Raw genomic sequence first — 27,941 nt, forward strand, 5'->3', positions numbered from 1 at the left:
CTTCTTGTCCATCTCTGCTGTGGCCTGGGAAGGCAGTGGAAGGTGACTCAAGTCCTTGGGCCCCGCCACCCGCGTAGGAGACCCAGAAGAAGCTCCTGGCTCCTGGCTTCGGATCGGCGCAGCTCCGGCCGTTGTGGCCCACTGGGGAGTGAACCATGAGACGGAAGACCTCTCTGCCTCTCCTCTCTGTAACTCTTTCAAATAAATAAATCTTTAAAAAAAAAAAAAAAAAGTAGCCAAAAACAAGGAGCCACGTTTTTGCCTGAGCCCTGCCCCGCCTTGATTCTGCTGCAGTGGGACTGGGCCTGGGCCTCTGGGACGGGTGGGTTCGTGGTGTTCTGAGCCGGAAGAAAAGCGCTGGAGAGAACCCTTGCCGGTAGCAGCCTCGGGGATGTCGCGCACCGGCTGAAGCCGGCGGTGTCTGCCTCCTCCCTGGTGCCAGAAGCTTGCCCCTTGCTCTGCTGAGGACGTCGTCGGTTTTTGTTTGATTTGGACTTGGCCTTTTCGGGGGAGGGGCAGACTTGGGGGTCACGCCACAGGATGTGTTGGCATCCAACATGCTAAGAACTGTACCGACGAGCTGCGCCTCATCCACTCCCTGTTGCTTAGTGTGATTTAGTGCGTGTGTGTACACGAGTGCTTCCGGATGTTACGGAAGACTGACTTGACCGGGGTGCGCGTTCGGTGCAGGAATGGGGGTGCCAGGTTCGAGTCCCGGCTCCCCCCTCCTACCCAGCCACCTGCCAGTGTCTGTCTTGGGAGGCAGCAGATGATGGCTCAAGCGGTTGGGCCCCTGCTGCCCACTTGGGACAGCTGGATGAGAGTCCCAGCCTCTTGGCTTTGGCCTGGCGTAACCCTAGCTGTTACGGGCATTTGGAGAGTCAACCAGCAGATGAAGGGTCTCATTTTGGTGCAAAATTTTTTTGAAATCCATGGATAGTGTTTTCTTTTTAGATGTATTTGAAAGGCAGAGTGACAGAGGGCGAGACAGAGATCTGCTGGTCCACTCCCCAAAAGGCGCAGCAGCAGGGGCTGAGCGAGGCTGAAGCCAGACAACCAGAACTCCAGCAGGTCTCTTGTGGGTGGCAGGGTCCAAGAACTCGGGTCACCTGCTGCTTTGCCAGGTACACCGGAGGGAGCTGGATCGGAAGTGGAGCAGCCGGGACTCGAACCAGCGTTCATGTGGGATGCCAGTGTCGCAGGTGGCGGCTTAAGCCACTGAGCCACAATGCTGGCCCCTAATTTCATGTTTTGAAAAGTTGATTCCTTATCTGAGAGGCAGAAAGAGAGCTTCCACGCACTGGGCCGCTTGCCAGACGCAAACCCGTGGCTGCCAGGAACCCGTCGCCGAGCCATCACCACTGCCCCAGGTGTGTGTTACAGCAGGCTGGGGTCGGCAGCCTCTGAGCTGAACACCGAGCCTCTCCTGTTTTATTACAATTTATTTATTTGAGATAATTTGAAAATGAGAAGGGTCTTCGACGTGCTGGTTCACTTCCCTTATGGCCGCAGTGACCAGGGCGGGGCCAGGCGGAAGCCAGGAGCTGCTTCTGGGTCTCCACGTGGGTGCAGGGGCCCAGGGACTTTGTTACCCTCCACCGCTTTCCCAGGCACGTTGGCAGGGAGCTGGGTTGCAAGTGGAGCAGCCGGGACTCAAATCAGCATCCGTGTGGGAGGCCGGCTCCACAGGCAGTGGCTTAGTGTGCCACCCACAGCATCGGCCCCTCTGTCCTGTCACCGACGTCGGCATTCATGCTGGCCTAGCAGATGGTTTAGACGTTCCATCAGTTTATTCAGGCTTGAGTAGCGGGTGTGTGGCCAGGAATGTGTTTATAAAATACCTGCGCTTGGTGGTGGCCTCTCTAGGGGCGGGTCTCTGCCTTTAGATTCTGTGGCATTCGGGCTACTGAGGGTTTCTGTCAAGTTTGGTCATTTATGTCATCCCATGATCACCTGTTCATACATGAAACTCTGGAGCAGTCTCATGGGGGCTGCCTGTACGTGCAGACCCCTCCAGGCAGAGCCGGCCGCGGCCTGCTGTTCCCCTCACGGTCGTCTCCGTGCCTGCTCCGCCGCTGTTTTCTGTGAGCTCCAGTTTACACGTGGTCCTTACGGGGACCCCTCCGTGTGTCAGGAAGGCCGGGGCTGGGGCCAGGGGGCTGGACGAGCCGCAGGTGACCACAGGGCTCTGTCCCACGGCAGGCAGGCAGGTAGGGGGCCGCGCGTGCGTGCTGGGGTTGCAGCCCCCACTGGTGGGTGTTTGCTCGCTTCTGGCCTGGTGAGCTGTCTTCCCGGTCACGGAGTTTGTCTCCTGTGCTCGGGCTGTGCGCCTTCCTCTGAGGACGGAGTCCCCACCTCACTGGACACTGCATCTAGAAGCTTGGCCCTGAGTCTGAATTTCACCTAATAAACCCCCTTTTCCCCAGAAAACCTCCCCTTGTGTCTCTCCAGCCACGTGGCCTCTGTGGGCTGCAGCCCAGCACGCTGACGGAGGCGGGCTGCTTGTCCCCGGCACTGCGCTCCGTAGTGTCCACGCCCCTGCTTTCCCGTGAGGGGACGGAGAAAGGCCCAGACTTGTCCATTTACAGCTAGAACCCTCTGCCATGGGAACGCACCCCTTCCCAGAATGGGGCGGGGGTGGGGAGAGGCCGCTGCCCTGCCCAGCTATCTGGGGTTGGAGTGGGACTCAGCGTCCATCCAGTCTAACCTGGAGCAGCTGCGGCCTCTGCAAGGACTGACCCCAGCAGGCACAGGGCGGAGACACGGGCGCCCCTGCAGCTGCCCTGAGACCACTCTGCCCCACTGGGCTGGCCAGTCCCAGGGGCTGCAAGGGGCCAGAGGTGGGGAGGCCCAGCTGCAGCCCCCTGGGTTGAACCTTCTGCCACCTTGGCTGGCGGCCTTTGAAACGAGAGGGTTTGTCGAGCCACTACAGCGCCAGTCAGAGAAGGGGCCCCCAGGTGTCGGCAGCCCCTGGCAGCAACTGGAAACCTTGAGACCTGCAGCTCAGCATCTCCCCACAGACCTGGGGGAGGCAGGCCCAAGTCACCGCAGCTGCACGCTACAGCGGGGAGGGGCTGCTGTGGGCAGCGGGGAGGAGCTGGGACGGGAGTGCTGCCCGCAGGGAGAGCCCGCCAGGCGGGAGGCGGAGGCCCTGCTGGTCTGCCGGGGGTGTGTGTGTGTGTGTGTGTGTGTGTGTGTGTGTGTCTCCAGCCGAGGCTTCCACAGCATTCGGGAAGGTGACTGTCGCTTCCCTCATCACCCTCCTTCCTCACACCCCTCAGCAGGTGTTGGACATCTGAGAATTCTCTCTTCACCAGGGCCAACCTCAGCCAACCCTAAGGACAGCCCCAGGCTGTGCTCCCCAGGGGCTGGGTCTGCACCCCGATGCGGGTCCCCTACACGGGGAGAAGGGGCAGACTCTGCCCAGGCTGGGTGAAGGCAGGTTCCCCGCCCTGTGTGCACAACAGGCCTCACTCCATCGTGAGGGTCAGCCACAGCAGACGGGAGCCCCCGGCTGGGGTGTGGCCACTGGGGCTTGAGGGGCTGGGGGAGCCAGGCAGAGGGGGGCACAGCCCAGAGGGAGCAGGACCCCACAATGAGGGGGACCCAGGCCTGTGGGAAGCAGCTGTGTGGCCAGGCTTCTGGGGTCAGAGGGGCGCCCACCTGTCAGGCCCAGGCCCAGCGGCCTGGCTGGTTTGTGCCCCTGGACTCAGTAACACTTGTGTCAGCAGTGAGGAGCAGAGTCCACTCTGCCGTCCAGGGCCCTTGTCCACGGCCCATTCTGCAGAGAACACGGGACTCTGTGGCCGGGGCGCTTCCTGAGGCGAGGAGGCAGCCCTGTCCAGGCCCTGCCCCCACTGCCCCCGGGGCCCGCCTGCCCTGGGGTCTCGGGCTCCTGGTGCACTCGGTGGTGGTGGTCCTTAGCCCCACCAGGGGCAGGCTCTGCCTGGAGTCCCTCAGGGCAGAGTAGGGCAAGTCCTTGGCCTGGGGCTCAGGAGGTGGAAAGCAGCAGACACTGGCAGCCCGGGGGGGCTTCCTGGAGGGGGCCTCTGAAGGTGTCTGAAGTCCTTTGCTTCCTCGGCATTAGTGGTCTGCTGGGCCCACCACAGCTGTAGGGCAGGCCTCGGCTTTCTCAGCCAGGGCCCATCGCCACACCAGGGTCACCAGGACTGCCCGTCCCCAACACCGAATTCCCCAGCTGGAGACGCGGCTGGACACCACGCACACCCAGCAGGTGCCAGGCCCGAGACCGAGGGAGGGTCTGGCGGGAAAAGCAGCGGCAGGCCTGAGTGGGGACCGGGAGCGCGAGTGGCGACCTGGCCGCAGAGTGGGCCCCAGTCCCAGTCGTCATTGTCAGGGACGCACACTTGGTCCTCAGATCTTCCCATCCCGAGACGACGTGTTACGTGTTCAAATCCGGCTGCCTGTGCTAACGGGGAGCGGTGAACCACCGGGGCCGTGCCGGGCGTCTGCGCCGTCACCTGCCCGTGGACTCCGGGCTCCAAGGAACCCCTTCGCGGAGTCACCGTGGGTGGACACCCCCGCGGGGGAGGAAGCCCCTCCGCCCCGCAGAGCCCAGTCCCTGGGCTGCCCTGTGGACACGGGTCAGGGTGACTGGGCGGTGCCTGTGCAGCCTGGGAGGCCAGGGGCACCAAGTCTGAAAACACCCTCCCCCCGTAGCAGAAAGCTGGCCCTGCAGGGCCGGGGGCTCCAGGACCCCCAGGGCGGGCTGGCCCCGCGGGGAGGAGCCCAGCAGGGATCCCGCCCTTCTCTCGCTCTCACACTGGCGTCCGCCGACCGCCGGGTCTCCCTGGCAGAGGCCAGACTGCACACCCCAGGGGTCCGGGGACCTGCCCCGTTTCGCTTCCAGGTGCACACGTGAATGCGTGAACAAACGCGGGAGTCCATGGAGCCCCCACTCGCACGGTAGGGCGCGGAGGGGCTCGGGGAACACACTGCGCCCTGGGGTCGGCCCAGCCCACCCCCCGCCCAGCGGAGCCCTGGAACCTTCACCACGACCAGGGAGGAAAAATAAGGAGGGAGCTTTATTTACTACAAGGGGGGGGGGGGGTGGGGGGGGGAGGCCGGCCTCACTTGGTGATGGTGTTCCTGCGAGAGAAACGAGCGCGTCAGCAGAGGGGCAGGCGCCCCGGCCCCGCCCTCTGGCCCCGCCCCGCCCTCCGGCCCAGGCCCCACCCTCCGGCCCCGCCCCCTCTGCCCCTCCGGCCCCGCCCCCACCCTCCGGCCCCGCCCCCCAGCCCCACTCACGCGTTCATGCTCTTGCCGCTGCCGCTGAGCACAATGTAGGGCGTCTTCTGGGCCTTCTGCTTCTCCTGCAGCAGCGCCACGGTGCCGAGCGGCGTGTCGCTGGAGCTCATCTTCTTCAGGAGCTGTGGGCCGGCCGAGGTCAGCGCGCAGCCCGGGGCGGGGCCCGCCCGCCGCCCGCCCTCACCCTGCACCCACCGCCTCCTCGTCCAGCTTCTTCATCCGCCGCTCCGTCTTCATCTTGCCCGAGCCCTTCCCGTGGAAGCGGTGGGACAGCTGCCGGAAAGCCTGGGGACACAGGGCGTGGCGGGCAGCTGCAGGGGCCTGGCGCGCCTGCCCAGGCACAGGGCCACCCCGCGCTGGGCTGAGGCTGTGGAGGGGGTGGGCGAGGCCCCGGCATCGTGGGGACCCAGGCGGGGTGTGGGGGGGAGCGTGGGCCCGAACAGGTGCAGGGACCCAGCGCTGCCCACGGAAGGCAGAGGTCCCGACAGCTCACTGGGTCACCCCCACCCCGTGGGCCAGGGCCCCGCTCACCTCCTTGGGCGTGAGCTTCCGGCCCGTCTCGTCCACGTACTCGATCTTCACGTCCGGCTTGTAGCCGTCCTTTTCCTTGAAGTCCTGGGTGAAGCCCCGGTACTCCTCCCGCCGGCTGTACTTGTCATCGATGGCCCTGCGCGCGGCGGGGCCTCGGCGTGAGCCCCCACCGCCCCCCGCAGCCCGCCCGCCGCCCCCGCACCCGCCCGCTCACATCTTGTCCTCGATGCAGTACACGGCCGAGGGCAGGGACTTGTTGGGTGCTTTCACCCGCGCCACCTTCTGCACCGTGGTCTCCAGCAGCCCTGCGGACAGAGGCCGTGAGGCTCAGGACGGGCAGCCTCGGGGCGGCTGGGGGAGCCGGCGCCGGGGGGGGTCAGGGCGTCAGGCCCGCTTTACAGACAGAACTGAAAACAGCCCCGTGCCAGGGCCACCGGCCACCTGGGTGCTGACCAAGCCAAAGCCACCGCCGTTTCCCCGCCCCCGTTCCTCCCAGACAGAGCCCTGAAGGCAAAGCCGCAGGGACGGGTGCCCGGGGCCGCCCTGCACAGGGAAGGGCGATGGCTCAGGGCTTGGGACGGGCGAGGAGGAGGCGGGGGCAGCAGAGGACAGGACCGCGCCACCCAGGGCCTCCCAGCCCCACCCCCCAGCTCCGGGGCCCACCTTTGTTCTGACACAGGAGCAGGGCAGCGGCCAGGCCTCTGTTGACGATGGGCTCCTCGTCCAGGATGGTGGTGGAGGAGGCAGAGAACTGGGGGAGCACGGGGGGGGGGGGTGAGCGGAGCACCGGGCCCCTACCCCTCCCAGCCCAGGGCCCCGCCCTCCCCGGCAGCGCCCTCACGTCCTGCTGCTGCTTCTCCTCGTCCAGGTTGACCGTGCTCCAGCCAATGTTCTCCTCCCCGTCGGATTCGGAGCCGCCGTGGGCTGAGCGCTCCTCGTCTCGCTCAAAGTCCTGGGGCCGGAAGTGCAGGTCAGTGCAGGTCAGCCGGGCAGCCCCGCCCCGCCCCGCCGGCCGCCCCCTCCCGGGGACAGAGCAGGCCCGGGCGCACCATGAGCTCCTCCTGCTCCTCGCGGTTGCCGGCCAGCCCGTAGGTGGGGATCTCGCCCAGGGTGCGGCAGAACTCGGAGGTGGCGTTGAACACGATGGCGCCCTTGCGCTCGGGGTCCTCGTCCTCCTCCCAGCCCCGCTGCCGAGACTCCAGCTTCCTCACGATCTCCACCACCTGGGGGAGGGAGCGGCTGTGGGCAAACCCAGAAGGTCCTGGGGTGACGCCATAGAGAACCAGGGACCCATAGGCCCGCCCTCGTGGCAGCAGGCCACTCCCACCGCGCACACGCCTCCAACTGGCCGCTCCTCCCGTCCACCTGTGCAGCGGGCCGCTGCTCTGGGCCACAGCCCTCCGTGGCCGCCTACGCTGAACTAATCCAGGATCCTGCACGCCCCTCCCCTGACGAACTCCCACAGCCCCTCCTCCAGAGCCCCCCCCCCGGGGGCGCATGGCGGCCGTCCTGCCACTCACGACTCCCAGTCTGGCCTCTTGCTCCCACCCTGGGCACCACACCTTCTGCCCCCCTCCTGGCACGGCAGATGCTCGGCCGCACACACACGAGGGAGGACCCCTAGGGTCTCCCCTCTCTAAACCCCCAGCTCCCGTGACCACAAACTCCTCGGAGAAGCTTCTAGACACTACATCCACTTTTGCACCCCCTTCCTTTCACTCCCCCCCCCACAAAGACCTATTTATTTATCTGAAAGAGCCACAGAGGCAGAGGCAGAGAGAGGTCTTCCATCCGCTGGTTCACCCCCCAGGTGGCCGCAACGGCCGGAGCTGCGCGGATCTGAAGCCAGGAGCCTTTCCCAGGCCACAGCAGGGAGCTGGATGGGAAGTGGAGCAGCCAGGACTCGAACCAGCGCCCATTTGGGATGCCGGCACTGCAGGCGGCGGCCTTACCCGCTACACCGCAGTGCCGGCCCCTTCACTCTCACTACGTTTACTTTTTAATGAACACCATGAACATGAAAGGGCACATCTAACACATGCACAGCTTTTCAATAATAAAACGGGGCCAGCGTCGCGCGCTGCCCCGTGGCCCGGCGGCCTGGATCCGAGAGCTGTGAGAACGCTGGCCACTCTGCTGCTGCGCCAGCCCCTGCCAATGTGCCCAAGGGCAGAGCAGGCGCCAGTACCCGCACCCCTGCCGCCCACGGCGAGACCGGATGGAGTTCTGGGTTCCGGCTTTGCCCTGGGCCGCTGCAGTCATTTGGGGAGAGCCCTGAAGGCAAAGCCGCAGGGACAGGTGCCCGGGGCCGCCCTGCACGGGGAAGGGCGGACGGCTCAGGGCTTGGGACTGGCGAGGAGGAGGCGGGGCAGCAGAGGACGAGGACTGCGCCACCCAGGGCCACCACGGGCACTGGCCTGACAGTTCCCATGCTGCCTGGGATGCCCACCCCCACACTGGGGCACCGGGGGCCGAGTCCTGGCTCTGCCCGACTCCAGCTTCCTGCCGACTGCGCCCTGGGAGGCAGCGGCCTCCCCTGCCCCCACAGGAGCCCCACTGAGTTCCTGACTGCGGGCCTCGGCCTGGCCCAGCCCCAAGTTCTTGGAGAGCGCGCCTGCAGGCGGGAGCTCTCTCTCAAATACCAAGTTTGAAGGTCAGACGGTGAGTTCCTCTGCGAGTCACACAGAACCCTTTCTGCGACAGCGACAGAGCCGAGGCAGGGACTCGCTCCCGTCTGTCTGCAGCCTATGCGCAGGCGCACAGGGACGAGGCGCACCTACCCTCCGAGGCAGGGACTCGCTCCCGTCTGTCTGCAGCCTATGCGCAGGCGCACAGGGACGAGGCGCACCTACCCTCTCAGCCGCTCTCGAGGCCCGACACGCGGCCCTGGTCCCAGCCGCCCCACGTCACCGCTGTCTGCACACGCGGTCAGCACTCCAGTCCCTGCCTTCCTCCAGTTCCGTCTGCCTACACGGTGTTGCCCCACAGAGAGGCCTCGCGAACTTGACCAAACCACACGCTTGACCTTCCCCAGGGAAGGTTTGCCCATCCCAGGAAGGGCCCGGGTTAGCCAGCAGTCTGTCTTGGGAGCCCTCCTCAGCTTCTCTCACACACCCCACGTGACCCCTGGGCAAACACTGTCACCTCCCCCCCAGGGCACTGCGGGTCCCAGCACTTCTCCCCGCACGCAGGGCTACACCGCAGGCCTCGCCTCTGGCCTGGGCATCGCCCTGCCTCCTAGCTGGTCCCCAATGCCTGCCTTGTCTCCAGGTCTTTAAAAAGCAGACGCCCCTGCCGCCTCGGACTGCTCCTCCGTGCAGCCCGGGGCTGTGTGGTCCCCGCGTGCTGACCGCCCAGGACAGCGTATGCACACCCACAGCGATGAGGGCGAACACTGCACACCCACAGCGCTCCGGCCATCGCTCCTTGAGCCGCCTGGCCACTCCTGCCCCAGCCTTGGGGAGCGAAGGCACTCTCTCAGCATGGACCCTCCCCTAGGATACCACGAGGCTGCTTCACTTAGATCCTGGGTCAACAGTCACCTCCTCCAGGAGGCCTTCCCTGACCACCCTATTTCAAGTAAGACCTCTGCCTCGCCCCAGCCCTCCACTGGTGCTACGGCGCGTACTGACCCTCGTGCCCTCGCCCGGATCACAGCTGCCTGCGGGAGAGAGACTTGTGCTCCAGGTGCTGCGTGCGCTGCCGACTGCCGTCAGGAGTGACAGGGCTGTGACGGCAGAGTCCGGCCCCGCCAGCCCCACGCCAGCTCCTGGTCAGCACAGTGTGGGAGGCAGGAGAGAGCAGGGGGTCAAGGTGTTCCACTCTCTGCCCTGATGAAGCGGCCCCAAGACACTGACCACAGTGCCCCCTGGAGGTGCTGGCCACACCCCCTGGGGGCCAGAAGTCACATGGGCTCCTCCCGGCCTCCTCTGCTCATTGCTCGTCACTGTGCGCCCACCGAGGCCCAGCCGTCCTCCGGTCACCACCTCCACGCCTGCGCCTGCACCTGCTTCCTCCCGCCCAGGCCCTGGCCAGCCTGTCACTGGCTCTCCCTTCTTACCCCACCGTTTCCCCGTCTCCTCCCCTCCCCTCTTTTTAAAACAAAGATTCATTTGAAGAGCAGTGTGAGGGAGAGAGCTGGGCCAGGCCACAGCCAAGAACCAGGAACGCCATCAGCGTCTTGCACGTGGGCGGCAGGGGCCTGTGTACGTCGGCCGTCTTCTGCTGCCTCCCCAGGCACACCAGCAGGCAGCTGGATGGGACAGCGGAGCAGCCGGGACAGAACAGGCGCTGATACAGGATGCCAGCGCCATAGGCGGCAGCTTAACCGGCTGTGCCACAGTGCCGCCCCCCCCCCCCCGGATCGGCGTTGGCCCCCAGCTGCTGCTCCCTCCTGACGACCTCTGCGTTCACAGTGACCCTGGGCTCCCCCCGCAGGGTCCCGCTGCTGCTGGGGTCGCCTGGACAACCTCAGTGCTGACTCCGGAGAGGAGGGGCGCACTGGCCAGAGGTGCTGCCCAGCTCCTTTAACCACGCCCCCGGGGACAGGGATCCCCCCCAGTTTCCCGCCAGCCCTGCCCAGGCCCCAGGCCAGGCCACGTCTCGCCTCCGCACCCCTCCCATCTGCCAGGTCTTCACTGGGAAGCAGAACAAGCTGACCTGAGCCTCCCCGGCTTCCCCAGCCTCAGCCCCGCCGTCCCCGCGCCCCTGCCTGCGAATCTCCCTCCCACCACGAAGCTGTCCCTCTCCTGCCTTGGCACCGGCAAACGCCAGAATCTCCATCGCTCAAAGAACATGCCCGTGAGGGCCGGAACCTCAGCCGGGTCCCGCGGAGACCGCCCGACACTTCCCGGGCCGGCTGGGGTGGCGGTGAGTGGGGCTGGCGTTTGCGCAGCGCCACGGCTGCGAGGGCAACACCGTGAGTTCAGAGCCCGGCGGCAGAGTGACGTGTCCCGGCGTCTGCAACTTCGCCCCAGCAGAAGCACTCGCCCGCGCCTCGTCTCGGGCTGCGCAGCCCGGCGGCCCCACCGCGGCCATCAGCCTCGGGCCTCCCGTGCACTACCCGATGCGTCCACGCCAAGTCCGCCCAGCCCCGCCGGAAGCGCCCTCCAGAGCCGCCAGCCTCACTCCTCCACCTGCACCCCTCCGGCCCCCAGGGCCCCACGGAGGAGCCGCCGCTCGGCAGCTCTAGAAGTCGCCCTCGCTGCTGCCCCCGACTCCTCCACCGCGGCTCCCTCCAGCCTGGTCTCGCTCAGGACCCCCACCACGGAACCCTGCACGGCCTGACACCTCTGTGGCCGTCTCCTCCCCAATGAGAGAGGCGACAGCCCCTTCCCACGGTGTGCTGTGGACACACATGGGCGCCCACGCAGGCCAGCGATGACCACACCTCAGCTCACAGCGCCACCGCGCTCACTCTGCTCCAGCCCGGGAAGCCAGGTGTGTCCCCGCCGCCTCCACCCACGTCACTGCAAAGCTGCTCCCCTGTGTTACACACGTCCCAGTTCAAACGTCACCCCTCAACGTCCGTCCCTGAATGCTGGTCTGAGACCCCCGAGCCCCGGCCGTGCGCTCCCACCCTGGTTCTCTCGCCGCTTGCAGGAACCACTCTGCTCGCCCCGCGTGCACAGGGCCCCTGCTGTCCCCACAGTCCAGGAGCTAACGGCCAGGGGCCTGTGCCGTCCTGCTCAGCGGCACGCACACGGCAGGCATTCGGCCAGCGGTCGCCCGGGGAGCGGCGAGGAGCCGCCGATGAGCGAGCCCCTGCTGGTGACCGCTGCGGAAATCTAGAACCCAGCTCGGAGCAGGAGAGCCTGGGGGTGGGCCCGCGGGCACGGCCGCCACCGCCCCGGATGCACGTGCCCACAGGCACTGCCGCCCCCCGACCCAGGTGTGTGCCCGCGGGCACTGCCGCCCCCGACCCAGGTGTGTGCCCACAGGCACTGCCGCCCCCGACCCAGGTGTGTGCCCGCGGGCACTGCCGCCCCCGACCCAGGTGTGTGCCCGCGGGCACTGCTGCCCCGCCCCAGATGCGCGTGCCCGCGTGCCCGGCCCAGCCTCACCTTCTCGCCGCTGTCCCGCAGCTGCTGCAGCTGCCGCAGCCGCCGCCCCTTCTCCAGCTGCTTCTGCAGCTCCAGCTCGGCCTCGTCCTCCTCCAGCACCGGGGAGCCGGGGGGCGGGGCGCCCTCCTCTGGGACACAGACAAGCCGCTCAGCGCGCCGCTGGGGCCCGGGCTCCCGAGCCTGCCCTCCCGGCCGGCCCCTCACCCTCGTCACTGATGTCCATGTTCTCCACGCGCGCGTCGTCCGACGGCGGCAGCGGGGGCACCGGCTCCTTCTCCTCCTCCTCCCCCGGGGCCTCCTCCTCTGTCTCAGGCACTCGGCGCCGACCCCGGCCCCGTGACCTGGGGGCAGGAGGACCCTGCAGTGAGCAGGCGCCCCTGGGCCAGCCCAGCCACTGCACCTGACCCGGGTCCCGGCCCACCTGGAGCCGAAGTCCCCGTCCTGACTCTGGTCCCCCAGGGGCAGCAGGTCATCCGCCCGCATCACCACCTCCTTCTCCTTCTTCCGGATTTTCTTCACCCTCCGCTTGGTCTTTTTGAAGGTGACCTGTGGGCGGGGCGGAGCGAGCCGTGAGGCAGGGCAGGTGAGGAGGGCTGCCCGGGACAAGAAAGGGCTGCCCCTACATGTTGCCCCCACGGGAGGGGCGTGGGGCAGCTGTGGGGGAAAAGCCAGGGTCGCTGAGCTCCTGAGTGGGAGAGCCAGGGCTGACACGCGGCAGCCGGCCCACAGTCCACGCGCCACTGCCCCGGCCATGCGGCCCTCCGAGCGCTACCGCCGCCCTGGCAGCAGCCCGAGGCAGCAGCTCCTGACACCCCCGGGCCAGGCGGGCACCCGCGCCCAGCCAAGTGACTCAACCCAGGCACCAGCTGGCAGACGGCAGAGGCTCCATAGACACCCGCACCGCCCCCAGGCTGCCCTCCCGGCTCCCCCCGAGCCGGACACCCCGCACCACCCCCGGGCCACCCTCCTGGCTCCTCCCCAGAGCCAGACACCCCGCACCGCCCCCGGGCCGTCCTCCCGGCTCACCATCTCCTCGGGCGTGAGGTACTCGGAGGCGACGCGCGGCCCCGCCGTGCTCAGGGACTGAGCCTGCAGCCGCAGCTTGGCCCGGATCTCCTCCAGCTCCCGCTCGCGCAGGCCGTCGGCCGTGCCGCCCTGCTCCAAGCGGAAGGAGCGCGGCCGCTCGCCCTCGAGCTCCTCGTCGTACTTGGACAGGACAGAACGAGGCTTTTGCTGCAGGGCAAGAGGCACCAGCTGGGACCAGCCCGGCTCCCGGGGAGCCACAGAGCCACGGCCCCTCAGACGCCCGCCCCCGCCCGCGCCCTGCCGCCCCGGGACGTGCCTGGGCCAGGTCGTCGACGCTCTCGTCCGCGTACGGCAGGTAGGCGGGCCTCTTCCTGCGCAGCTCCACGTTCTTCTCCGCCCGCTCCTTGTCCAGCAGGTTCACGCTCACCAGCACGTCCTCCTCCTCCTGCAGCACACCTGCGGCGGGCAGAGGGGCCGCGTTCACGCTTGCCCCGGGCTCGCGGCGCCCATGCCGGCAGCCGGGCACCCGCTCCACTCACCTTTGTCCTTGAGGGTGAGGATCACGGTCTCGCCCTCCCGGAAGGAGTCGATGGCGTGCTCCACGGTGAGGCCCTGCAGGTCCCGGGCGCTGTACAGGTCCTGAGCGGGGAGGGCTGGCTGAGGCGGGGGCTGCACCCGCCCTGGGCTCCCCGCACCACGCTGGTGGCGCCCCCGCCTCACCTGCCGCCTCTGCCCGAACTCCTCCTCCACCAGGGTGCTGACGCCAAACTCCTGGTCCATCTCCTCCAGCAGCTTGGCCTGCGGGACGGGGGGGCGTGACCTCAGGCCACCCCGCGTCCCAGAAAGCACCCGGGCCAGGATGTCCCCGTCAGGCGGGAAGCCCCGCATCCCAGAAAGCACCCGGGCCAGGATGTCCCCGTCAGGCGGGAAGCCCCGCGTCCCAGAAAGCACCCGGGCCAGGATGTCCCCGTCAGGCGGGAAGCCCCGCGTCCCAGAAAGCACCCGGGCCAGGCTGTCCCTGTCAGGCGGGAAGCCCTGCAGGCCAGCCGCTGAGAAGCCAGGACGGGCTGGGCTCTGAGCCGCGCTCTCCGCCCCCAGGGCGCCCGGCGCTCACCCTCTTCTCCGCCAGGTCCTTCTCCCGCTGCAGCTGCCGGCTCCTCTCGATCCAGGCCGCCGTGTCGTCCAGCCAGGGGTCGTCCTCCCCCAGCGTCTTTATCTTCCTGGCGGGAAGCAGGTGATGCGGGGGAGCCCAAGCCCGCTCCCCGGCGCGCCCCCGCCCGCCCCCGCCCCCGGCCGGCGCCCCTCACCCCAGCTTCTGGTTCAGCAGCCGCTTCTCCTTGGCAGCGGCCAGCTTCTCCCGCAGCTCCTCGCGCTGGCGCAAGGCCATGGGGTTGATGACGTCGGCTGTCACGGGCTCCTCCTTGGTGCCCGCCTCTGGAAGGGGGGCCCAGACGTGAGGCTATGCTTGCCCATGGCTGGTGGGGAGAGGAGGGAGCCACTCACCCTGCCCCTGCCAGCTCAGGGGCCGGGAGGGGCAAGGGAGGGGAGGATCCTTCATTCCCCACCCCCTTCATCCCCCCCTCCCATGCCACCCACACAACAAGTCAGGACCCCTGACCTCCCGCGGCCCGGGCAGCCTGGGGCAACCACGCATGTCCCTCTGCCCTGTCACAGTACCCACGGCCGCTGCCCCGGCAAGCCAAGCCCAGGCTCCCGCTGTGGCGGCACAGCAGGCCAGCAGGGGGCGCTGACTCTGCTCCAGCGCCCGACTTTGTTCAGGTGCCCTGCGGGGTGGCCTCCCCCTCCTAAAGGCCCCGTCAGCCCTGGCGGCTCTACACTCGCTCTTCTCTTCCTCAAGACTTCATTTACTTGTTTGAATGGCAGAGTGACAGAGACAGAGACAGAGAGAGACTGAGACAGAGACAGAGACAGAGACAGAGAGAGACTGAGACAGAGAGAGTCTTCCATCTGCTGGCTCCCTCCCCTGATGCCTGCAACAGCCAGGGCTGGGCCGGGCCACAGCCCGGAGCTCCATCCTCGTCCCCGCGTGGGCCAGCACCTGCTGCCTTCCCGGCACCCGGGGGCCAGGCCACGCCCAGGCACCGCTGTGCCACAGCATCCGCCCTGCACTCACCCTTCTTCACGGCATTGACCTCCAAGGGTTTCAGCCCCAGCTTCGCCCGGAGTTTACTGAGGACAAGAGACACGCGTTAGCGGCTGTCAAAGGGGGCACGCGTGAGCCTGAGGGTCCCACTTGGCCTGACCCAGGCCGTCCAGGGCATTGGGAAGGGAACGGGGACCCTAGGCCTGGCTGCCCCAACCAGTGAGCGCCACCTCCCTCTGGCCCTTGGGTGACCCCGCACTCTCCCAGCAGTCAGCTCGGGCAGAGAGCCCCTGCCCACCCTGGGGGAGCCCCTGCCCGCCTGGGAGAGATCCCCTGCCCGCCCGGAGGGAGAGGCCCTGCCCGCCCAGGGAGAGAGCCCCTGCCCGCCCTGGGAGAGAGCCCCCTGCCCGCCCTGGGGGAGCCCCTGCCCGCCCTGGGGGGGAGCCCCCTGCCCGCCCTGGGAGAGAGCCCCTGCCCGCCCTGGGGGGGAGCCCCTGCCCGCCCTGGGAGAGCCCCCTGCCCGCCCTGGGAGAGAGCCCCTGCCCGCCCTGGGAGAGAGCCCCTGCCCGCCCGGAGGGAGAGCCCCTGCCCGCCCTGGGAGAGAGCCCCTGCCCGCCCTGGGGGGGAGCCCCTGCCCGCCCTGGGAGAGAGCCCCTGCCCGCCCTGGGGGAGCCCCTGCCCGCCCTGGGAGAGAGCCCCTGCCCGCCCAGGAGGAGAGCCCCTGCCCGCCCTGGGAGAGAGCCCCTGCCCGCCCTGGGGGAGCCCCTGCCCGCCCTGGGAGAGAGCCCCTGCCCACCCAGGAGGAGAGCCCCTGCCCGCCCAGGGAGGGAGCCCCTGCCCACCCTGGGAGGGAGCCCCTGCCCGCCCTGGGAGAGAACCCCTGCCCGCCCTGGGGAGGAGCCCCTGCCCGCCCAGGAGGAGAGCCCCTGCCCGCCCAGGGGGGGAGCCCCTGCCCGCCCTGGGAGGGAGCCCCTGCCCGCCCAGGGGGGGAGCCCCTGCCCGCCCTGGGAGGGAGCCCCTGCCCGCCCTGGGAGAGAGCCCCTGCCCGCCCTGGGGGGGAGCCCCTGCCCGCCCTGGGAGAGAGCCCCTGCCCGCCCTGGGAGAGAGCCCCCTGCCCACCTGGGGCAGCCCCTGCCCGCCCAGGGAGAGAGCCCCTGCCCGCCCTGGGAGAGAGCCCCTGCCCGCCCTGGGGAGGAGCCCCTGCCCGCCCTGGGAGAGAGCCCCTGCCCGCCCTGGGGGGGAGCCCCTGCCCGCCCTGAGAGAGAGCCCCTGCCCGCCCAGGAGGAGAGCCCCTGCCCGCCCTGGGAGAGAACCCCCTGCCCGCCCGGAGGGAGAGGCCCTGCCCGCCCAGGGAGAGAGCCCCTGCCCGCCCTGGGAGAGAGCCCCTGCCCGCCCTGGGGGGGAGCCCCTGCCCGCCCTGGGAGAGAGCCCCTGCCCGCCCTGGGAGAGAGCCCCTGCCCGCCCAGGGGGAGAGCCCCTGCCCGCCCAGGGGCGCCCCTGCCCGCCCAGGGCTGCGGCAGACGCAGGGCTCTCACTTGGTCTCCTCGATGCTGAGAGATGAGGCATCTCCGGAGCTGGTTTTGGAGCCGGCAGCTGGAACGACAAGCGGCGGGCTCAGGGGCTGCGGGGCTGCGGGGCTGCGGGGGCTGCGGGGGCTGCGGGGGCTGCGGGGCTCAGGGGCTGCAGGGCTGAGGGGCTGAGGGGCTGAGGGGCTGCGGGGGCTGCGGGGCTCAGGGGCTGCGGGGGCTGCGGGGGCTGCGGGGGCTGCGGGGCTCAGGGGCTCAGGGGCTGTGGGGCTGTGGGGCTGCGGGGCTCAGGGGCTGCCGGGCCAAGGAGCCGGCCCCGCCCCAGGGTCTATCAGCCGGCAGAAGGCAGCGGCCCGGCGGGCTCCCAGAGCTCTGCTCCTTCGTCCCCTCCTCACCCAAGACGGCCACGTCCTGCCTCCCTCCCTCTGCCCTCTCTGCTTCTCTATCCCCTGTGCCCCTGCCCCTGCTCTGGCCACATCGTACCCGAGGGCAAGACCAACCAGCCCTGACGCTGCGGCACGGGCAGTCATGTCGGGGTCTGGCCGCCCCCACGGGGCGGGGGTGGTGCCGCAACGCGGCCGTGTCCCGGGTGCCACCCAGGCGGTCAGGAGCAAACAGTGTCTGTTCTGCGCTGCATGTCGGGCTCAGGCGCAAAGCATTTGGGGCCTCCTCCAGCCCCAGGTGAACCCCGGAGAAGAGGGAGCTGGGCACCGTGAGCCGGCCCTCCCCGCACCCCCCACCCTCCCCCTCTACCCCACAGCTGCCTCCTGCACCCCGGCCCCCGCCTCGTGTCACCCCCTCCTCCTAGCACACTCTCGCCCCACGCACCCCGACACGAGCCTTCCGGGTGTCCCCGACCCTTGGGCGACTCATCTCCTCCGTGGCATCTTCCTGGGCCCGCTACTAAAACCCCAGCACTCCCCAAGCCCTGGCCCCGCCGCTGGCCACACCCTCGCAGGGGGCTTCCGGGGCTTCCTAGACCCTCTCGGTGCCCCCACGCACTCTCAGAGCCCAGGGCATCACCCCCTGCCCGCCTCTGTCACCCTCCCCCAACCACCGGGTCCTGGTACTCCCTCCTCGCAGGGGCAGCTTCCCTCCCCCGCCAGCCCTCCTGCCGACCTCTGGCCACGACCTCATGCCTCACTGCCTGGGGTCTCCACCACGAACCCCACGCGCGCCGCGCGCCAGCGAGCCACCTGCTGAGACCGCACGCTTCCGTCCACCCAACACGGAACCCCGCAAAACGAGAACCTGCGTGCTCACGGGGCGGAGCGGACAAAGCCGAGCCCAGGCCCGAATGGCCGGTCGGGGGCTCTGCTCACTGCTGAGCCCAGAGCCCCGGGCAGCACCGCGGACACTGCCGGGCTCCCGGGGCCCCGCCCCGCCCCTCACCGGCCTCGTAGCCGTCATCGCGCTTCTCCCGCTTCACGCGCCGCTCCGAGGGCTCGGCCTGGCTGCGATCCCGCCCGTGCGCACTGCTGCGGGCCTCGGCCTCGGCCCCGCGCCGCCCGCTCCCGCGCTCGCTCCCGCGCTCCCGGCTCCGCTTCCGTCGTTCGCCGCCGCTGCTGCCGCCGCCTCCACTCCGGTGTTTGTGCTTCTTGTGCTCCCGATGGCGCGGCGGCTGCTCGGCGGCGCCCCCAGTGCTGGCCGCCGCCGTCGTCCCGGCGGCCTCCTTCTCCCCACGGTGCTTCTTTGACGACCCCATGGTGGTCCGTCCGCCTGGAGCCGGGCAGCCGCCGAGCCCCGACGACGCAAAATGGGAACACTTCCGGGTCGCACGGCAGCCGCTGTCCTGTTGCCGGAAACCAAGAGCGGCCGCTTCCGGCGTGCGCGTTGGCGCTTGCCCCGGAGGCTCACGGGAAGGCGGGGACGGGCTCGGATCCCGACGGGGCTCTGGCGGCCAGCCCTGGGCCGAGCGGCGCTCAGCTCGCTGGCTTTCCCGCTGCGCGCGCCCCTTACGGGCGCAGGATTAGCTTGGAGGAGACGGGATCGCAGAATGTTAGGGACCTAGAGGCCATCTAAGCCAGCGCCCCGGAGCTGGAAGCCCCTCAGGGCCGGCCCTGGGCAGGTGGTCCATGCCAGTGGACTCCCGGGGATCTCGGCCCCATCGGGCAGCCCAGCCTCTGGGCGCTGTAAGCAGCGAGCGCTGCCTTTGCACGGGTCCCTGAGCTGAGCTGAGCTGAGCTGGATTTTTTTTTTTTTTTTTTTTTTTTGGACAGGCAGAGCTAGACAGTGAGAGAGAGAGACAGAGAGAAAGGTCTTCCTTCCTTTGGTTCACCCCCCAAATGGCCACTACGGCCAGCGCTGTGCCGATCCAAAGCCAGGAGCCAGGTGCTTCTCCTGGTCTCCCATGGGGTGCAGGGCCCAAGCACTTGGGCCATCCTCCACTGCACTCCCTGGCCACAGCAGAGAGCTGGCCTGGAAGAGGAGCAACCGGGACAGAATCCGGCGCCCCGACCGGGACTAGAACCCGGGGTGCCGGTGCTGGGCCTTGTTTTTGAACCTCTGCTGTGAGCTGCTCAGGGAAGTAGCCTTCAAGGCCGCGTCCGTTGTGCCCTGGTCACTCGTGAACTGGCCCCAGGACATATGGGGGAGATGGAATAGAGAGAAACGGCCATTGCTCTTCGAGACGCCCACTGGGGAGCAGGGCCAGGGCTGTGGGGACAGAGCCAATCCTCCCCACTGGCGGCTTCCCCACCACCACCACAGACCCCCACGCTGAGTTTGCCACAAAACCTTTAATTTTTATCTCGGGGACCGCTCGCCAGGTCCACGCTGGGGGTCGGGTGCCTGTCAGGCTGGCCTCCGGGGGGCTCCGTCCTTGGGCTCTGCCTGCTCGTCTCCGCGGACCTGTGGCTCCTTAAAGACAGACAGCGGCCGCTGAGCACAGCTCCCACTCCCACGTGGGTCCCAGCCCGGCAGCCGTCCTGGCTTCCCGTGCGGCCCTGGGTGGACGACCGCCCCTCCTCAAGTCCCCGCTGGCTTGTGAAGTGGCCCACGGTCCCTGCCCTGAACCGTGTACGTGGGGTGACCCACGCAGCCCCCGCCCAGCCTGCCTTGGCCTCCTGTTTGCTCCCGTGTCCCTGGGCGAGGCCCTGCCCCTTGGGCCTCAGCGTGGCTGCCCCGGCCCCGCGGCCTCACCTGGGTTTCCGGGAGGCGCCCTCCGCATCGCCGCCCTTGCCAGCCTCAGCCAGCAGCTGATCCTCATCCAGGCCCAGTGCCGACAGCACCTGGGAGAAGCGCCGGCTCACCGTGAGCCGGGCGTTGGCCTGGGGGGACAGAGAGGGACTCCCGGTCTGCACTCCTGGCCCGGGGCCCCCCCACTCCCGCCTGCCCCCCACCCCGCCCCGGCACAGCCTTCACCTGCATGGCTTGCTGGAACAGGTAGGGCCGGGCCTGCACCCGATGCTGGATGCCTTGCAGCTCGGCTTGGTACTCCGTGAAGCGCTGCCGCTCCTGCCGCCTGCGGGACAGACGGGCCTGGGGCGGCTCTCCGTGCACACGGCCCGTCCCCCCGCCCTGGCCTTCCTGCCTGGCCCTGGGCGCCTAGTCGGGTCAGCCAGGGCAGGAATGAGTGCCCCGATCTGCTGGTGGCTGGGGTGGGGGGAGGTGCAGGGACTCCTCCGAGGCCAGACGTAAGTTGTGGGTTGTACAGCCGGGGCGGGATGGCCTCCAGACCACTCCCAAGGGAGGGGCCGGCACTCACTGCCCAGTGTGCACAGCCTCCCTGTCCCCACCACGCAGCCCTGGGCCCCTCACGGCAGCTCTGGGCAGAAGCTGTGGATGTTGACTTTGGGCAAGGCCCCTGTCTGGGCTCAGTTTTATTCACTGTGCTGCACAGGGGGTGGGGAAGGTGGCTAGCGTTCTCTGTGACACAGAAGTACTTCAGTAAGTTCATGGAAAAGCCCATTAAAAGATCCATTTAGGGGTCAGTATTGTGGCACAGCGGGTTCATCCGCCACCTGCACTGCCAACACCCCGTATGGGCGCCAGTTCCAGTCTCTGCTCCACTTCCGATCCAGCTCCCTGCCAATGCACCTGGGAGATCTGCAGAAGATGGCCCAGGTCCTTGGGCCCCTGCACCCACGGATGAAGCTCCTGGCTTCGGTCTGGCTCATCCCCGTGAGGCCACTTGACGATCTCTCTTTTTTTTTTTTTTTTTTTTTTAACATTTATTTATTTACTTGAAAGTCAGAGTTACACAGAGAGGGAAGGAGAGGTAGAGACAGAGAGAGAGAGAGGTCTTCTTCCATCCACTGGCCGCAATAGCCGGAACTGCATTGATCTGAAGCCAGGAGCCAGGAGTTTATTCCAGGTCTCCCACTTGGGTGCAAGGGCCCAAGGACTTGGGCCATCTTCCACTGCTTTCCCAGGCCACAGCAGAGAGCTGGATCTGAAGTGGAGCAGCTGGGACTCAAAGCAGCACCCATATGGGATGCTGCTACCGCAGGCGGTGGGTTTACCCACCATGCCACAGCGCCAGCCCCTCCTTCTCTCTAACTCTGCCTTTCAAATTAATAAAATAAATCTTCAAAAAATAATGGTATAATTAGGCTGAATCCTGGCTGCACTTCTAATTCCAGCTGCCTGCTAGTGCGCACCCTGAGAAGGCAGCTGATGGCTCGAATGCTTGGGTCCTTGCTACCCCCACGGGAGACCTGGACTGAGTTCTGGGTCTTGGCTCCAGCGCTCTGGCCGCTGGAAGCATTGGAGGAGTGAACCAGCAGATGAGAGATCTGTCTCTCCGACAAGTAAGGAAATAAAAATTTGCCTGACTTGTGAGTTCACTTCTTAGACAAAGCTAGGAAGAGAATACAACAGATGGCTCTCACTTGACCGTGAGCAATGGCTGGCTCGGGAGTAGGGCGACAGGGGCCGTGCAGGTCCCACGGTAACTAGTTCCATATTTTATGACAAGCATATCTGGCCTTGCAGATCGGAAAACAGGATGGGAAAGTGTCATTGGCGCCTACACGATTTTCACCGTGAGCCTTTGGCGGCGGAGGGATTAGAGTTGACTAGAAGCCATCAGACTGCTCTCCGGTGTGGTCAGGGCTGGGTCCGCTGGGTCCTGGAATCCGACCCCCAACCAGCCCCAGCTGTTCCCCGCCACCCAGCCCTCTCAGCCCAGGCTGCCTACCTCAGCTCCTCCAGTTTGCGCTGGTTGGCCCAGGGCCTCCGGCCTGCGCGGGACCCGTAGGTGGCCAGGCAGCGGGCCACCTGCTGCTGCACCCGTTGCTCCCGGGCCCGCCGCAGCTCAGCCTGGTGCCGCTCCTCCTGCTGCTGCCGCTCCCAGGCCTGCAGCAGGCTTCTTGGGCAGGGAGAAGGAAGAGAGAGGTAGGAGCCGTCCAGGGGGAGAGGGGGCTGGTGGGGCGTGGGGGAGGCTGGGGCAGGGGCCGGGGGCCCAGAGAACCCGGGTTCTGGGGAGTGGGGTTTATCATGGAACTCTGATGACAGAGAGGTGGCCCTTGGCAGCCCAGCCCTCAGCCCCGGCTCAAGGCCTTTCCCGGGTCACTTTCCCAAAGCCTCCGGCCCACCCGGCCAGCAGGGAGCCCCGACTCCGAGCCTCTCGGGCCCTGGAGCCCCTGGGCAGCCTGGGCCCGTGGCAAAGCAGCTCTCCTGGAGTGCAGGGGCCAGATCTTGGGCTTCTCTTTGACCTCCTGATCCCGTGGGAGCGGGGGTCGTGCCTGGGTTTGAGGCAAAGTTGGACGGACGGACGGACAGGTGGGTGATAAGAAGAACAAAATGGGGCTTGGAAGAACACATGGATGGGTAAAGGTTGTGGACAGTTGAGCACACAGCAGCTGGACAGACCCGGAACGTTCTTCCCCAAGCCTCACGCTCACCCCCTTCTTGTCCATCAAGGAGGCCACAACCAGAGACACGGTCCCTAACTACCCCCAGGTATCTCCCATCTCAAGCTACACATTTTTTAAAATCTTTTTTATATTTTATTTATTTGACAGATAGACAGTGAGAGAGAGAGACATAGAGAAAGGTCTTCCTTCCGTTGGTTCACCCCCCAAATGGGCACAACGGCTGTCGCTGTGCCGATCCGAAGCCAGGAGCCAGGTGCTTCTACTGGTCTCCCATGTGGGTGCAGGGCCCAAGCACTTGGGCCATCCTCCACTGCCTTCCTGGGCCACAGCAGAGAGCTGGCCTGGAAGAGGGGCAACCAGGACAGAATCCGGCACCCTGATTGGGACTAGAACCTGGGGTGCTGGCGCCGCAGGCAGAGGATTAGCCTAGTGAGCCACGGTGCTGGCCCCAAGTTACGATATTTTTTAGATGGTCCCCAAAAGCATAAACAACAAAAGCACAAGTACACTAAGGAGATTTCCTCAAAGCAGAAAGCTATGGCACAGCAAGCAAACCGAGGAGTCGAACGACCCAATCAAACTGTGCGCGAAGGAGGCGGCGGTGTGGCTTGCTGCCCTGCATCCCACATCAGAGTCCTCTCATCTCAGCACTCGGCTTCCCATCCAGCTTCCGGCGAACGCGCCTGGGGAAGCTGCAGAGGACGGCTCAGGTACTGAGGTCCCCGCCGCCCACACGGGGGACGGCGACGAGGTTCCCGGTCCTGCTTCGGCCTGGCTCAGCTCCGGCTGTGCTGGGCATTTTAGAGTGAACAGTAGATGCAAGATCTCTCTCTCTCTCTCTCTCTCTCTCTCTGCCTTTCAAATAAATGAAAATCATTTTTTTTAAACTTAAGAAAGTGTGATTTATAGACGCAAAGGAGCTCTTGCCCTCTGCAGCGATATGGAAGAAGCTCTGGGCCATGACGTGAGTAGGATAAGCCGGGCACAGGACAACAGCACACCAAGGACAAGAAAGCAGAACCGGAAGAGGCTGCCGGTGTCGGAGAAACTTTGGCCAAAGGGTGCAGGAGTTCCGTGGGCGGGGAGTGAGCTGCAGAGTGTGCGGGAGAAGGGGGGGACTGCGCCTAACGGCAGTGCCCCGTGCACCTGCCAGTCTCCCCCGTTCTCACCACACGCGGCATAAGCGGGCGAGTTCACTCAGAATTAGCGGCATCTCCCATGAATGCACAGCACACATATTTCCAAGCATCCTGCTGTACACTGCAATTGTATGCAATTCTTATTTGTCAATTTAAATATTCTTTTTAAAAAAAGAATCGGGGACTTCTCCCCATCCCTGGCAGTGCCCAGGGCTGTGAGCCCGCCTCTCAATCCCTCCCAGAGGCGCCTCCTCCCTCCTTCCACATGGCTGCTCCCACCTGTCCCTCATCTCGACCACCCCTCACAGCCCAGGACACCCCTCCACTCCCAGTCTCCTGTCCAGGCCCACGCGGAGCAATTACCCGACCGAAGGACATAACTGCCCAAAGGCCTCTCTCCCGGGCCCTGGGCGCCCAGAGTCCATCTCCAAACCCCGAGGCCCGTGAGCGCGTGCTCAGTCTGTGTTGCGTGAATCACACGATGCATGGGTTAAGGAGGGCGGGAAGACGAGGCAGGGGATGGAGGCAAAGCGGCCTGTGTGGACGAACAGTTCACAGAGAGATGGGTGAGGGAGTGGCTGACTGGATGCCATCAGTGGGTGGGCGGGCCGACGGATGGCCGACGGATGGTTGGGTTGTCAGAAAGACTGGGGGACACAGGGTGGGAATGAAGAAGCGAAGGCGGGGAGGACGGCCGGGGGCTCCCGGAGAGCTGGCTCCTGCCGGCTCCCCGCCCTCCCCGCTCTTTCTCCGCACCTGGTGGCCTCCTGTCGCTTGTGGAAGGTGCGATTGGGGAGGCTGGCAGACGGGAACGTCTCGTCGTCTCCCAGCACGTGTGCCTTCCCGCTGCGGTCAGAGGCCTGGACGGGGGTCTGGAGAGCTTTCCAGGGCTGCCTCTGGGGGCCTGGTTCGGTGGGGCCAGATCAGGGCCCACCCTCGCCGGGCCCGCGGGGCCAGCCCAGCCCCAGGGCTCAGCCCCGCGCTCGCTCACCGCAGTCCAGGTTCTGCTGCAGCTGCCTACGCAGCATCTCCAGGTCCCAGGGCCCCTCCAGCTCCCGGGCCTTCCGCCTCCTCCTCTGGGCCCCGGGGAGGTGGCCGGAGCTGGGGCTGCTCCTGCGGCTCTGGCTCCAGCTCTGCGGGTCCCCAGGGTGCTGCCCCTTTGTCGGGGGCCCGGGCCTCCTCCTGTGGGGGGCCCCGAGCTCCTCGTCCTCGTCCTCCTCCGTCATTTCTGAGCACTGGTCCTCCTCGGACAGCAGCCCCTTGCGGGGCAGCTGGGGCAGCTGGCGGGGGCTCAGGTCCCTCTCGGGCTCCTCCTCGGCGCCCATGGCCTCCCCCTCCCACTCCAGCGCGGGTCCTGCCGGCTTCCCCGTCGGCCAGAGGGCGCGCTGGCTGGGCACCTCCAGCCCTGGGTTCTCCCCTCTGCCCGGAGGCGAGGGGCTCCAGGCCCCCAGCTGCTGCCTCCTCTCAGGGCTTTGCACCTCCATCTTCTGGCAGAAGCCCAGGGCGTCCGGGAGGCTGGCCACGGACCCGCGCCTGGACCTGAGCTGGGGGAAGGGCGGGGCGTGGGGGCCGGGGGCCGAGGGGCCGCTGGGCTGGGACCCCGCGGAGGCACTTGTAATGAAGCTCTCCCAGGCCCACTGGAAGGGGAAGGAAGGTTTCCGGGGAGCAGCGAAGACACTGAAGAGGGAGAGGGCGGGGCCGGGGTCGGGTCAGGGTCCGGTCCGGGTCCGAGCCACGCCCACCCGCCAGCCCCCCTCCAGCCCGCCCCTGCCCCTTACTCCTCGGCCTCCGCGCAGCTCTGGGCTTTCTTGCTCCTCCGCCGGGGCCTGTGGTCCTTCTTGGACGTCTGCCTCGCGCTCTGAGACCTCTGCAGCAGGCTGCGAACCGGGGCGCCCTCGCCGCTCCTGGGGTTCCCCTGGGCCGAGACGGGGTGGGGAGAGGGGAGGCCACCTCTGCACATCCCTGGAGTCCTTCTCCTCCCCTGCACACCCTGACTGGGCCCCTCTGAGACCCATCACCACTCTCTCAAGTCTTCCTATTGAACTAGCAATGGCTGGGGCTGGGACGCAGTGGGTTAAACCCCTGCCTTGCAGCGCCGGCATCCCATAGGAGCGCCGGTTTGTGTCCCGGCTGCTCCTCTTCCCATCCAGCTCTCCGCTAATGGGAAAGCAGTGGGTGATGACTCAAGTCCTTGGGCCCTTGCACCCATGTGGGAGATCTGGAAGAAGCTCCTGGCTCCTGGCTTCAGATCGGCGCAGCTCTGAACTCTGTGGCCATCTGGGGGAGTGAACCAGTGGATGGGAGACCTCTCTCTGTGCCTCTACCTTTCTCTGTCACTCTGTCTCTCAAATAAATAAAATAAATCTTTGAAAAAAATAGCAACGGCTGCCATTGATGAGGCTCCTGCCACCTGCTCGGGCCTTTCTCGCAGAACGCATCTAACCACGCCCGGGACCCAGGTCTCACCGTGAGCACACATGGCTGGGAAGCCGTGGAGCCGGGACCCAGCCCCGTGCCATCTGTCCCCAGCCAGGAGGAGTTCACGAGTCCCCAAGGCAAAGGGATGAGGACCGTTTAAGGGGTGGGTGTGCCGATGCCCTGGTGTGCCCCAGAAACACACCCAATTATTCCATCTCAGTTAAAACTGAAAAATCAGTGAACAAACTGAGAGAATGAACACTAAATAAGCAATAAAGACCTCGTCAGATGAAGCAGTGTAACGAGTGGACAGCTCTTCTGACGTCCCGTGCGATCCCGGAAACCTGTCTCTCCTGCGGGGTCCACGTCCCCTGGATCACACCGTCACCCCGATGTCACCCTGTGCCCCTCCTCCACCCCCTCATACCCCTCCCCTGGGGCCTCAGTCCAGTCCTGGCCCCTGAGCCCAGTGCCCGCCTGCCTCTGGGCAGTTGGAAGTCCCCCCCCACGGGGCCCCTCACCTGCTCTGCCTGGGGGATGCTGGACAGAAGGTCAAGCAGCCTCGTGGCCGTCCCTGGAGCCTGAGACCGAGGGTCCTGGCCCGGTCTCCCGGGTGAGGGCCTGGCCAGCTGTGGGTGGGTGTGGAGCATGTTGGTGTCCTGTCCCGTCCCCACCCCCACATCCACCACAGCGTGGAACTGTCCTTCCGGCCATCTCCACGGCAACCGCTCCCCAGCCCGTCTCAAGGGCTCTGGCTAAAGGGACCTCAGGGAGGGGTCCGCCAGGGTAGGTGAGGACCACAGCCAGCCAGGGGACAGTTCAGCTGGACGGTGAGGAGCGACCCAGGCCTGGAGGCCCACAGGACCAGCGCCACAGCCCGCCGCCGCCACGGACCCTGTGTGAGCGGCTCTCCTGCCGTAGCCTTGGCCTGTGTTTCCCCGTCCATCCGCAAAAGGGACCCCAGGACTGGGTCACTCTGGAGGCCCAGGCAGGCTGCAGGGAGGAGGCCTTGGGAGGAATTTCGGCCCCGAAATCTGACCCCAGCCTTCCGGCAGTGCCGAGCAAAGCCCTGGGATGTGAACCCCCACAAGGCCCCCGCGCCGGCCCCCGGGAGCGGCCTTGCAGGCTCTGTGACTGCTGCTCCTGCACCTGGGCCGTGGGCCCGGCTCAGAGGTCTGCTGCGCGATCACAGGGCGAGGCTTGGGAAAGCGGGCTGCACGGTGGTGAGGACAGCCGGCCAGGCGCTGTGGCGCAGGGGGCTGGCAGGTTGCCTGAGACGCTCCCATCACCTGAGCGTCTGCTGGGTTCCCGTCCCAGCTCCACCTCCAATCCAGCTCCCTGCTGGTCTGCGGCTGGAGGCCCCTGCCACCCACACGGGAGACCTGGCTCCTGACTTCAGCCTGGCTCAAGCCCAGCTGTTGCGGGCATCTGGGGAGTGGACTAGTGGATGGAAGACCTCTCTGTCCCTCTGCCTTTCAAATAAATAAAACAAAAAATTTTTAAAGATTTACTTATTTATTCGAAAGTCAGAGTTACAGAGAGAGAGAGAGAGAGGTCCTCCATCCAATGGTTCACTCCCCAATTGGCTGCAACGGTAGAGCTGCACTGATGAAGCCAGGAGCCAGGAGCTTCCTCCAGGTCTCCCATGTGGGTGCAGGAGCCCAAGGACTTGGGCCATCTTCTACTGCTGTCCCAGGCCATCGCAGAGAGCTGGATGGGAAGAGGAGCAGCCGGGTCTTGAACCGGTGTCCATATGGGATGCCGGCACTGCAGGCCAGGGCGTTAACCTGCTGCGCCACAGCACCGGCCCCTAAAACAAATCTTTAAAAAAAGAGTTGCTAGTACTAATTAGCCAGGGAGTGGCCCCGTGAGAAGGGACCCTGGTCACTGCCGCCCTCGACTGCTCTCACTCCGTCCTGCACCGCATCCACCGCGGGACACCCGTTCACTGGCCCCGGCTGTGCTGCAGACGAAGATCATCACCCGGATGCACCAAGTCCGCTCTTTGCGGGCCGGCCATGCCCCCTGCCGTCTGTCTCCGCCGAATG

General features: G+C 66.8%; 2 protein-coding genes across 3 annotated transcripts; both read right to left on the reverse strand.

Annotated features, from left to right (window-relative positions):
• Positions 1 to 5,026: 5,026 nt before the first annotated feature.
• Positions 5,027 to 18,283, reverse strand: SART1 (spliceosome associated factor 1, recruiter of U4/U6.U5 tri-snRNP). 2 transcript variants are annotated; one of them, XM_051854812.3, is made up of 20 exons: positions 17,910 to 18,282; positions 16,527 to 16,584; positions 15,022 to 15,077; positions 14,195 to 14,321; positions 14,002 to 14,107; positions 13,608 to 13,685; positions 13,427 to 13,526; positions 13,204 to 13,343; positions 12,888 to 13,094; positions 12,283 to 12,407; positions 12,066 to 12,202; positions 11,862 to 11,989; positions 6,849 to 7,022; positions 6,641 to 6,751; positions 6,463 to 6,550; positions 6,014 to 6,104; positions 5,800 to 5,935; positions 5,464 to 5,553; positions 5,269 to 5,390; positions 5,027 to 5,109 (listed from the first exon to the last, which is right to left on the reverse strand). In XM_051854812.3, exons 1-20 carry the CDS (start codon positions 18,220 to 18,222, stop codon positions 5,091 to 5,093), a joined length of 2,406 nt encoding a protein of 801 aa, XP_051710772.1. In that variant the 5' UTR covers positions 18,223 to 18,282; the 3' UTR covers positions 5,027 to 5,090. The 2 variants fall into 2 exon arrangements, 1 of the variants encoding a protein (XP_051710772.1); XR_016225337.1 differs by lacking the exons at positions 5,027 to 5,109; positions 5,269 to 5,390 and having other exon boundaries at positions 5,468 to 5,553; positions 6,849 to 7,038; positions 17,910 to 18,283.
• An 844-nt stretch (positions 18,284 to 19,127) lies between these two features.
• TSGA10IP (testis specific 10 interacting protein) lies at positions 19,128 to 26,552 on the reverse strand. The gene is made up of 8 exons (XM_070068296.2): positions 26,415 to 26,552; positions 25,254 to 25,390; positions 24,467 to 25,152; positions 24,232 to 24,379; positions 21,658 to 21,828; positions 19,881 to 19,980; positions 19,659 to 19,786; positions 19,128 to 19,376 (listed from the first exon to the last, which is right to left on the reverse strand). The coding sequence occupies exons 1-8, from the start codon at positions 26,541 to 26,543 to the stop codon at positions 19,256 to 19,258; spliced, it is 1,620 nt and encodes a 539-aa protein (XP_069924397.2). The 5' UTR covers positions 26,544 to 26,552; the 3' UTR covers positions 19,128 to 19,255.
• Between the last annotated feature and the right edge of the window lie 1,389 nt (positions 26,553 to 27,941).

The sequence above is a fragment of the Oryctolagus cuniculus genome, chromosome 1, assembly GCF_051225735.1.
Source record: "Oryctolagus cuniculus isolate XC-2025 breed Fujian yellow rabbit chromosome 1, ASM5122573v1, whole genome shotgun sequence".
NCBI classification, from domain to species: domain Eukaryota; kingdom Metazoa; phylum Chordata; class Mammalia; order Lagomorpha; family Leporidae; genus Oryctolagus; species Oryctolagus cuniculus.

Bases quoted from the DNA above. Each gene is read 5' to 3' on its own strand.
- TSGA10IP (XM_070068296.2), bottom strand. From the start codon at position 26,543: ATGCTCCACACCCACCCACAGCTGGCCAGGCCCTCACCCGGGAGACCG. The intron at 25,391-26,414 runs GTGAGGGGCCCC...GTCTCGGCCCAG, and splicing joins GCATCCCCCAGGCAGAGCAG to GGGAACCCCAGGAGCGGCGA. The intron at 21,829-24,231 runs GTGCGGAGAAAG...TCCCTGCCCAAG, and splicing joins AAGCGACAGGAGGCCACCAG to AAGCCTGCTGCAGGCCTGGG.
- SART1 (XM_051854812.3), bottom strand. From the start codon at position 18,222: ATGGGGTCGTCAAAGAAGCACCGTGGGGAGAAGGAGGCCGCCGGGACG. The intron at 16,585-17,909 runs GTGAGGGGCGGG...TTGTCGTTCCAG, and splicing joins CGATGACGGCTACGAGGCCG to CTGCCGGCTCCAAAACCAGC. The intron at 12,203-12,282 runs GTGGGCCGGGAC...TCCTGCCCCCAG, and splicing joins GACGGGGACTTCGGCTCCAG to GTCACGGGGCCGGGGTCGGC.